This window comes from Heterodontus francisci, chromosome 43, assembly GCF_036365525.1.
Source record: "Heterodontus francisci isolate sHetFra1 chromosome 43, sHetFra1.hap1, whole genome shotgun sequence".
NCBI classification, from domain to species: Eukaryota; Metazoa; Chordata; class Chondrichthyes; order Heterodontiformes; family Heterodontidae; genus Heterodontus; species Heterodontus francisci.
The window spans coordinates 27,987,481-27,998,351 of NC_090413.1; the positions used below are offsets into that span (position 1 = coordinate 27,987,481).

Below are 10,871 nucleotides of genomic sequence, written 5' to 3' on the forward strand. Positions count from 1 at the left end.
CCAGTGGTGGAGTGATGGAATTGGAGCGGAGCAGAGCCGGGGAAGGGCGTGGGGGCTGGAGGTGGTGACAGAGCCGGGGAAGGGCGTGGGGGCTGGAGGAGGTGACAGAGACGGGGAAGGGCCTGGGGGCTGACAGACGGGGAGGGGCCAATTGTACATCTCAGCTAAATTCACATTGACTGCACTGGGTCACACTCTGAACTTGAGCAGAGTTTAGGATGTTGTTTCCTGTTGAAGTGCCACAAAGCAGAGTCCACTGCCCTTCGTGCGATTTCCCGGTTTGCTTTAGGTCAATCTGAACCAGCTGGTTTTGATGTGTAAAGTTCAAGTACAGATTAACTCTGACTGAGACTCCAAGTTTCACCTTCACACCGAACCCGAGCCCAAAGAAACGAGAGAGAGAAAGATCAAGAATGAACCTGTTAAAAGAGGCATCAACTGGGAGGCCCATCCACACCTTGTGTAGTACAAGGGGAATATCAATGGTTATAGCCTGCCTACAAGGAGGATATTGGGGTTTTAACACCTGTTACTACTGGTTATATAGAGATTATCAGTGAGTTATTGTATTATTGTTGGTTATGAAGGAAACCAGTATTAGTGTTAGTAACTGCCTGAAATGACACTGATAACCGTTAGGTCCTCGTGGAGTCAAAAGTTCCTCCAACTTTTGGTTTCCTCTCCATCCTCAGTATCTCTCCGCCACCACCCCCACCCAGCCATGCTTCCTCCACTCATGCTCTCCCCTCCCTCTGTTTCTCTCCCACCCCCACCCTTGCCTGCCGTGGCCTCGTGGTTCTCGGAATTTCTCACAAAGCAGCTGCTGGTTTAAAACCACCAGTTTAAATACAGGGGCCCAACCTTTTCAAAAGGAAATGTAATTATATTTGCAGATGTCGTGCGATCAGACATCACCTGATCCAGTAATCCCTTGACCAGAGCTGGTAACTCTGATATTTAGATCAATGATTTGGAGACGGGGGCGGGGGTTAAACTTACAGGCGATACTAAAATAGCACAGGAAATAATACTGCGGGCCAATGTAAGCTGAGGGGAGGAGGTTGATGAGAGGCTGCAGGTGGAACAGTGGGGAATGTGCAGCGACACATTTCAGTAAGAACCATAAACTGACGACTGTATCCTGAATGGGGATGGCTGGACAATGTGGAAAATCAGAGGGAGTTGGGTGAACCAAGATATTTAAAAGCAACACAAGTGGTGGATGTGTTTTTAAAAACTGGAACATTGGGGATTACAGGAAGAGGTAGAGAATCTAAATGTTGAGGTGTAATGGTGAACAGATATAAACCCGGAGTGACACCAGAGACAGGATGGGCCGGGCCGGACCAGGCCAGAACAGACCAGAGAGTGAGCTCAGTTTTGGGTCCACACTGCAGGAAGGATGTTGAGACAAGAGAGAGGGAACAGCAGAGTTTCAGGAGGATGCTGCCTGGTCTGAAGAAATGCAAACATGCGGAAAGTTGGGGCTTTTTTCATTAGAATAACAAGTGTGATTAGATAGAAGGGTTTCAAATTACGAAGGGTGGGGCAGGGAGATAGAAACAAACAGTTCCCAGTGATTGAGGGGCTAGAGCGAGGGGACATGGATAGAAGATTAAAACGATTTTGGGCAGAGTGCAGGAGAAAGCTTTACACAGAGAGGTGTGGGGCTGTGGAATGCACTGCCAGAGTTAGTCATTGAAACAGAGGCCGTGTTAGCAGTTCCCACTAGGTTAGATAGGCAATTATAGGAGAGTGGAAGCAGGGATATGGGAACAGGATGAGTACACGCGATTAAGATACTGCTGAGGGAGAATAAACTCCAACATAGACTGGATGGGCCGAATGGCCTGTCAGTGCTGCCATTTCTATGTAATTCTACACAGCATTTTTAAAAAATAGTTTAAAAGAAAATTATTCCAGGAATTATGGATGAGCGAGGCCATTCAGCCCATCTTAGTTCAGAAAGAACCCACCGTCCCATTGCTCCTTTAAATTATTCCATTGCTGAATCCACAAGTCTATTCCAAGCTTCAGAGAGTGTGTAAAGAAATTCTTCCTTATTTCAGTCCTAACTTTGCCTTTTGTTAATTTGAATCTGTGTTCTTGTCCTAGATCCACTATTTAATTTGCCCTCCTCTTTACTATCCTACATATTCCTGAACAACATCACCTCTCAGACTGAGCAAGTCTCTTCAGAGTTTCGACTCCGACAACTAACTACATGGTCCCACTAACGACAGGCACCAAGCCCACGAACAGCTTCACATACTGGACTCGTAACGCAGGCAGCAAGGGTTCAAAACCCACCTCGGCAGTTTAAAGAATTTCAATTCAATTTACAAATCTGGAAAATTTTACAGCTGGTCTCCATAAAAGTGGCCGTGAAGCTGTAAGAATGTCAAAAAAAAAAAATACTTGTTCACGAGTGTTTTTTTTTAAAGAGAAGGAAATCTGCTGTCCTTACCCAGTCTGGCCTATATGTGATTCCAGTCCCAGACCAGTGTGGTCAAGTCTGAACTAGCCTCTGAAGTGGCTCAGAAAGCCACTCAGTTGTACCAAGGGGTAACTAGGGATAGGGGATTAAATAGCTGCCTTGACAGCAATGTCCACATCCTGAGAATAATAAAAATATCATGTAAATTCCAGCAAGAAAGTGTCAGTAGCTTCTAACAATGGCCTGGGGACGAGAACAACACTGCCCACAGAGGAAAGTTTCGCAATGCACATATACCAACCTTCCTCCCTCTCGGTGTCCTTACAGATGTAGATTTCTGGGTTTGACACTAGAGAGGAGCAGAGACTAATTATAATGTCCCAGTTACAGCCTCGACAGAGTTCATGCAGCAGAGACTGGGGATGTTTTCTGGGCCACTGCTGGTCTGTACATCTCAAATAAAAGCAAGCCCTGTGTTTATCAGCACCATGGAGGGGGTTTGGGGGAGTAAGGAGTGTAACCTCGAATACCAGTGACACACAAAACCCATGTGTAGAAACAGCAATGCTGTTGCCAGCCTCATCCAGGTTAACACAGTCCAAATCTTGCACAACTCAGAGTGCAGACTGAAGCTAACGAAACTCAAGCTGGCCTCTTCACTGTCACGTGACTCAGGAGGGGGGGGTGGGGGTTGGTGGTGCAGGGAGGAGGGGAAGCGACAGAGAGAAGCTCTGTCATGGTTTCACTGCAAGAATGATGCCCTGAGAATGTGTCGATGGCTGTTCGACGCGACGAGAGTCATTTCTCCCACCACAAGCACATCCGCTCCCTGCTCTTCAAACAAGCTGTGTTGGAGAAGGCGTGAGGATGATTTGTGCACAGAAAAAGGTAAATGCATCTTTCTTTCCACCCAGTTCTCCTTCAGCTGAAATGCAGTGAAACTGAAAGAGGCAGCCAATGTGATTAGCATCAGCCTTTGTAATGTGATCCTTCACTACAATTGAATTTTAAAAGCTGCACCGTTAGATGCAGACGTGTGTCAAACTGGCTGTTTCCCCCCCTCTGTCCTAGTCTTCTAGTTAATTCACAGAAGACTAGGCTGCAGCAAATGTGATGGCATCTGATCAAAGTGCTAAGTGGGAGCAATAATCTAACCAAGGATTCAGAAACAGACACGGGATCCTAACTCGTACCAAGTCCCGTTCCCTGACACCCCTGTGTTCACTGACCTACATTGGCTCCCAGTCCAGCAGTGCCTCCATTTTTAAATTCTCAGCCTCGTTTCCAAATCCCTCCATAACCTCATCCCCCCCCCCCCCCCCCCCTCCCCCCATCTCTAACCTCCTCCAGTCTCACAATCCTCCGAGATCTCTACGCTCCCCTAATTCTGGCCTCTTGTGCATCCCCCATTTAAAATCGCTCGACCACTGGAGGCCCTGCCTTCAGTTGCCGAGGTCCCAAGATCTGGAATTCCCTCCCTCCTATTTCTAGTCGACATGCTGCCCCTCAGTGACATCATCCGAAAGCTCAGGGTTAGTTGTCACATGTACACTGACGACACCCAGCTCTACCTCACCACCACCTCTCTCAACTCTTCCACTGTTAAATTATCAGACTGATTATCCAACATCCAGTACTGGAATGAGCAGAAATTTCCTCCAATTAAATATTGGGGATACTGAAGAAATTTTAGGCCCCCTCCCCCCACTCCAAACTCCATTCTCTAACTACCAATTCCATCCCTCTCCCTGGCAACAGTCTGTGATTAAGCCAGTCTGTTCACAACCTTGGTGTTACATTTGACCCTGAGATGAGCTTCCGACCTTGTATTTGATCCATCACTAAGACCGCCTATTTCCATCTCAGTATCACCCGACTTCGCCCCTGTCTCAGCTCATTTGCTGCTGAAACTCTCATTCATGCCTTCGTTACCTCTAGACTTGACTATTCCAATTCACTCCTGGACGGTCTCCCACGTTCTACTCTCTGTAAACTTGAGGTCATCCAAAACTCTGCTGCTCGTGTCTCAATTTGCATCAAATCCCATTCCCCTATAACCCCTGTGCTCTCGGACCTACACTGGCTTCCAGTCAAGCAAAGTCTTGATTTTAAAATTCTTATCTTTGTTTTCAAATCCCTCCATGGCCTCACCCCTCCCTAGCCTCACCCCTCCCTATCTCTGTAACCTCCTCCAGCCCCACAATCCTCTGAGATCTCTGCGTTCCTCTAACTCTGGCCTCGCACGCATCCCCATTTAAAATCACTCCACCATTGGTGGCCGTGCCCTCAGCTGCTGAGGCCCCAAGCTCTGGAATTCCCTCCTGACACCCTCTCCACATCTCCTCATTTTCCTCCTTTAAGACATTTAAAACCTACGTCTTTGATCAAGCTTTGGGTCATCTGACCCAATATCTCTTTCTGTGGCTCAGTTTCATATTTTGTTTCATTATGTTCCTGTAAAGTGCCTGGGGACCTTTTGTTACAGTAAAGGCGCTATATAAATTTAAGTAGTTGTTATTCTGCACTCACTTTCGGGACAATCCATCCTTTCTGAGGTGCAGTGCCCAGACTGATCGCAGTGCTCTACGTGAGGTTAATTATGTGACCTTTAACTAATTTGTGTTTTTACCCAGCGGAACGTTCTGGTAGCGGTGGCTCTGACTGGAGGTGTGACGTTCATTGTTGCCTTGGTGCACTACATCCATCAGTCTCCCTATCCCATAATACTCTCACAGTTGGCCGGTGAGTCTGGCCGCAGCAGCCGGACTCATTTTCTTGGTGCTTTTGGACAAGATGCCGAGGTGCTGCGAGGTTATGTTAGCCTGGCAGAGGAGCAGGTATGTGCCCCTCACTCAATGGAAAGCTTTGTGAATCGCCCAAACTTGCACTGCATGAAAGCCTTGCATTTCTATAGCACCTTTCACAACCTCAGGACATCCCAAAGTGCTTCACAGCAAATGAAAGATTTTTTGAAATGCAGTCACTGTTGTAATGTAGGAAACGCAGCAGCCAATTTGTGCACAGTAAGATCCCATGTGATAATGAACCAGTTAATCGGCTTCTGTGATGTTGATTGAGGGACAAATATTGGCCCAGGACACCGGGGAGAACTCCGCTGCTCTTCTCCAAAATAGCACTGGAGGATTCTATGTCCACCTGCAGAGGCAGATGGAGCATCCCGTTCACTGTCTCATCCAAAAGACGGCCCCTGCGACAGGGCGGCGGCCCCTCGGAACTGCCCCCTGACAGGGCGGCACTGCCCCTTGGCACTGCATTTGGAGTGTCGGCCTAGAAACAGCATTGCTGCACCCCATGACAGAAAAGGCGGCTCACCGTCACAATCCACATTCACACTGTGAAGAGTGGTTTGGAGATAATGGTGCACCTACGATGATATAGAAAGTGAGGGCAGGAGACTGAAGTGTGCGTGTGTTTGTCTGTCTGCAGCCTCTCGCACTCCGCTGTCAGCAGTGCAGCATTGTCTCCAGCTCTGGACAGATGCTGGGCACGAGCCTGGGAGCAGAGATCGACCAATCAGAGTGTGTTTGGAGGATGAACAATGCACCAACTGAGGGTTATCAGACTGACGTGGGCAGTAAGACTACAGTTAGAGTGGTGTCTCACACCAGCACCCCCCTGCTCCTCCGACAAGAACCATTCACCTCCCACCTCAACAGCTCCATCTACATCTTCTGGGGTCCTCAGCGGAACATGCGACGCGACGGGAAAGGCGTGGTCTACAACATCCTCAGGACCGTTCAAAATCACTTCCCATCTGCCAGGCTTTACATTCTGACCGAGGAGCAGATGAGATACTGTGACATCGCTTTTAAAAGAGAGACAGGGAAGGACAGGTAAGGAAAACAAGATTACAGGATTGGGCTGCCACCTCCCTGGAACATTTCCTAAAACAGGATGCTCTCGTCACATCAGTGAGATAGATCACCAACTCTCCAGGATTTCCCTAGTGTTTCCAGGAATTCCAGGTGAATCTCTAGCATGTTGCTGCAAGTAAACCCAGGAGAAAAAGAAAACAAAATCGGTATTAAAAAAAGAATCTATCAGTTTTCTTCGATATTGTAATTTTCATTTATTATAAAAATATCAGACAGGGGAAGAGAAAGGCTGTTTGTCTAGGTGAGGTAATGAAAACTCCAGGAATAGGTCATGCCAGAGTTGGCAACTTAAGTATGAGTCACCCAGGTTTAGGTTCCAGCAGATGCCTCATTTGCCCAAAGGCTGGTGACTCGTGCTGAGGTTTATCATCACTGGCACCCACTGCCTTTGCCCACGTTCAGCCCCACCCCCACACACACACCGGGATCAGAATCAGGAACTGGTGTTCAGTGCTCTGAAAAATCCTCCGGCTGTAACCCCCTCTCTCTCTGTCTCTGTTCCAGGGTGCTGTCTGGCTCCTATCTCAGTACTGGCTGGTTTACCTTCATCTTGGCTATGGAAGCTTGCAGCACTATCCATGTGTATGGGATGATCAATGACACTTACTGCAGGTATCACATCATCTACGCACAAGTACACCTCCCACCCACAACATTCACCCTCTTGTAATGTTCCCTCCCCTCCCCCCACAACACGTGCACACATCCTCCAGTCACCCCTTTGGTGCGCAGAAGCCGTGCTCAACGTGTGAGCCACAGCAGTGTCAGGCTTTTCAACCATGGAAGGCATCACAGGTACACTCACCCCGTTCCTTCTGCATTAATTGAACAGACAATATCCAGCAGAGGCGATGAAATACTGATCAGAAATGGGAAAGCAGCCTGAATATGAGCACAGCATATTCGAAGAGGCTCGAGCTGAAAGAGATCCCCTTCCCCATATACACACACCGGGATCAGAGAGATTACCCCACCCCACCCCCACCCCCACCCCACCCCCACCCCCACCCCACACACATCTGGGAGAGACAAGAGTTTCGGGTGGATTTGAATTGAGTTTTTTGGGGATATAAAGTGCTGTCAGGAAAGAACACAAGTTGTTTCAGGAATTGAGGATCTGGAGAGGCCCAAGGTATTGAGCAGAAGCAGAAGGGATTAGGTAGAGACTGTCAGACATCAGAGGGAGAAGGTGCTGGCTGGTCTCGCCAGAGGCATGAATCAGATGATTAATTACCCCAAAACCAGCTCAGTCTGGGTAATGAACACAGAATGGGCCCAATACACTTGGACGAGACACTCCAAATGAAGCACAGGGAACAATGACCAAGGTGGACTCAGTGTGCAAAGACTGGAGAGTCTATTAACATTCTCTCGATCACATTAGAGCTTTCAGATCTAGGACCCCAAGTGTGGGGGTTTCCAATTTCTTCACAGTTTAGCCAAGTGAAAAAAACATTTCAGTCCCGAATTACGGGGTGGGGAGGGGAGAAAATAACCTGCATTTCTGTAGCATCTTTCACAATCTCAAGCTGCCGCAAAGCATTTCACAACAGTCGTCACTGTTGCAATGTAGGAAACACAGCAGCCAAATTTGCGCAGAGCAAGATCCCACAAGCAGCCACGTGAGCAGATCATGCGTTTTAGTGATGTTGGTTGAGAGATAAATATTGGCCCCAGGACACCAGGGAGAACTCCCCTGCCGCTTCATCAAAAATAGTGCAATGGGATGTTTTACATCCACCAGAGAGTGCAGACGGGGGAAGAACAGACCGACACGTGGGCCCTGTGTACATGTGACATTATTTCATCAATAGTCTCAGTTGGGTTCAGGATTTGCTGGTCCCTGGAACATTCCTTGGGAAATTTAAATTGCATCTCTCTCTCTCCTGTTTACAGAACCGAAGGACACAGAAACGTCCCATACCATTACTACGAAGCAAACGGACAGGAGGAGTGCGCAGAGTATTACATGCACGAGAATGCGAGATACGGAGGGCACAGGTTCATCACGGAGAAAAGCGTCTTCGCAAAGTGGGCGAAGGAGAGGAAGATCAAATTCTTCAATCCGACCTGGCAAATCTCCTGACACAAATGGAGCAGCTTCTCTAAGGATCAGGGAGTCTCACTCAAACCCACATTGGCAACACTGAAACAATGGGACAATAAAGCAATGACTCTTCCACTTCGAATTTCAGAAATGCTAGAAATAAAAGGACCATATTCTCCAGTGTGATGACCAGTGTGGCTGTTACTTTGTCTTCAGCTGGAAAGACAGCTGGAGTGAAGCTGCATTGTTAGTTTGAGACTGTGGAACTTGAACTGGTTAGAAATAAATCCAGACAAAAGGGACAAAAAGTCAGGAGAATCCAAAAGAAAAGTTGAAGAAAGTTTAGTTCATCTTTCTTGTATTTTAACTCTCCCACTACTAATATTTTTCTGCCAACACCTTGCAAACATTAATCATTAAAAGGAGCTAAGAAACTGTTTTAATTATTGTTCGCAATTTTAACTTTAGAAGGGTTTTGGTGCCCAGCTCTGCCCCGGTGACCCGTGAGCACCAGGGTTTTTGTCTGATCAGATGTCTGCTGGTAACTGGGATCAATCCCAGGACACGTCGAAGTTCACCAGCCTCCAGTATCCCCCCTTGCTCCAGTTCAGGGTATTTTTTGGGCATCTTTCAGTTGTCGACTGAGAAGACCCAGGGTGGTAGGAACCAGTGTCAGTAACACAGCTGCCGGAAAGCAGCCGTTTCGCTACTGTCTCTCTCAGCAGCCCAGCCAACAAAAGCAAGAAATGTTGAACCTGCCAAATTCTTCAGTAAGGAGAGTGCATGTGACCTGGGGAACTTGTATTATTACAGGGTCAGTCTAGGCCAGGCCAGTTATACCAGTTATAGAAATCACATAATATAGCACAGAAAGAGGCCTTTAAACTCATCGTGCTTGTGCTGGCTCTTTGGTAGATCTATTCAATTAGTCCCACTCCCCTGTTCTTTCCACGTGGCCATGAAAATGTTTCTTTTTAATCATTTTATCCAATTCCCTTGCGAAAGTCACTATCAAACCTGCTTCCACCACCCTTTCACACAGCGCATTCCAGATGTTACAGATCGAGGTGGGAGGAGTTCACTGTTTATTCTGGTTCCACTTCTCCACAGGTCAATACACACACACCCCTACCCCTACACACACACACACACCCCTACACCTACACACACACACACACCCCTACACACACACCCCTACACACACACACCTACACACCTATCTGGTTGTTGTGTTTTATTCTGGGATAAAAATAGAGTCTATGATTGACCATATCGGTGTGTGTCTCATAGACTCTACTTTTATCCCAGAATAAAAACACATCAACCAGGTTTCTTTAATAAACAGCAAAACTATCAGATTATAAAATAAGTCTTAACCAGGAACAAAGCCAAGCACAAACACAGATCGAAATATAAAAGCTTCCATTTTATCCTTTAACACATGCACTAACCAGAAAAACAAATATTTACTCGAGAGTTCTAATACAAAAAATAATATGTTGGCCAAAAATACTTGCTAATTCTTAAAGAAAAGAGAAGATACGAAAAGATGTCAGAAGTCCTCTTCTAGTTTGGTGTCCCAGCTATGTATAGACAACTCTCACTGGGATCTTCCTAGAACAGCTCTCATTAAGCAACATTGAAGATCAGTTTGGGCAGGCTTTCCAGAGAAAATGCACTAACAGGGATTTCAGACAGTTTCTTACACTTGCTACTCAAGAGAAGGAAAACTGGCAGGCTTTTTCAAAGAGCTGGAACAGATTGAGCTGGGTTTTGCTCCCTTGGCAAGTTTTCTCCAACTGTCTTTTCAAACCCTTGTCCACACCCCAACTCACTGTCCAAAGTGAAACCGAAAAAAGATGTCACAAGAATCGAGCCTCCTGACCCCTATAAATCTTGACCTGTCACTTCTTTGTAAACATCTTTCCCCAAGTCAAAAACAATCCCTGCTGGGTAATTATTTGAAGACAGGTGCCTCCCAGTAACTTAACAATCCAGGCCTCTCAGTGACCCTTGTAAAAAAAACACATCCATGGACTCCTTTTCAGTTTTTAACCACACATCTTCAAAATTTAACAAAAAAAAGTGGAAGCACTCATAACAGATCACAACAACTCACTGGGTTTAGGTTCTCCTCATCTCTGCTCTGGTAACATAGGAACATTGAAATTAGGAGCAGGAGTAGGCCATTCGGCCCCTCGAGCCTGCACAGTTTGATAAGATGACGGCTGATCTGAACATGACCTCAACTCCACTTCCCTGTCTGCCTTGTCTATCAAGAATTTAACTCAGCATCTCCTGCTGTCTGAGGAAGTCAATTCCATAGACTAACGACCCTCAAAGAAAAACTTTCTCCGTACGGTGCAGCTTAAATCGGTGTCCCTCTGGTTACTGACTCTTCTCGTCACTGGAAACAGTTTCTCCCTATTTACTCTATCAAAACCCACATAACCCGACACATGATCTGAAGCCAGTGAGGAGAGATCCAGCC

The 10,871-nt window shown here is 46.8% G+C and overlaps 1 protein-coding gene across 2 annotated transcripts; it reads left to right on the forward strand.

The window, feature by feature from the left end:
• Positions 1-3,139: 3,139 nt before the first annotated feature.
• LOC137355572 (alpha-N-acetylgalactosaminide alpha-2,6-sialyltransferase 3-like) lies at positions 3,140-8,802 on the forward strand. 2 transcript variants are annotated; one of them, XM_068020829.1, is made up of 5 exons: positions 3,140-3,325; positions 5,071-5,274; positions 5,885-6,291; positions 6,838-6,945; positions 8,230-8,802. In XM_068020829.1, exons 1-5 carry the CDS (start codon positions 3,305-3,307, stop codon positions 8,417-8,419), a joined length of 930 nt encoding a protein of 309 aa, XP_067876930.1. In that variant the 5' UTR covers positions 3,140-3,304; the 3' UTR covers positions 8,420-8,802. The 2 variants fall into 2 exon arrangements, with proteins under 2 accessions (XP_067876930.1, XP_067876931.1); XM_068020830.1 differs by lacking the exon at positions 6,838-6,945.
• Positions 8,803-10,871: the final 2,069 nt, after the last annotated feature.

Coding starts and splice junctions, on each gene's coding strand:
- LOC137355572 (XM_068020829.1), top strand. CDS start 3,305: ATGATTTGTGCACAGAAAAAG. Junction 6,292..6,837: donor AGAGAGACAGGGAAGGACAG/GTAAGGAAAACA, acceptor TCTCTGTTCCAG/GGTGCTGTCTGGCTCCTATC. Junction 6,946..8,229: donor ATCAATGACACTTACTGCAG/GTATCACATCAT, acceptor TCCTGTTTACAG/AACCGAAGGACACAGAAACG.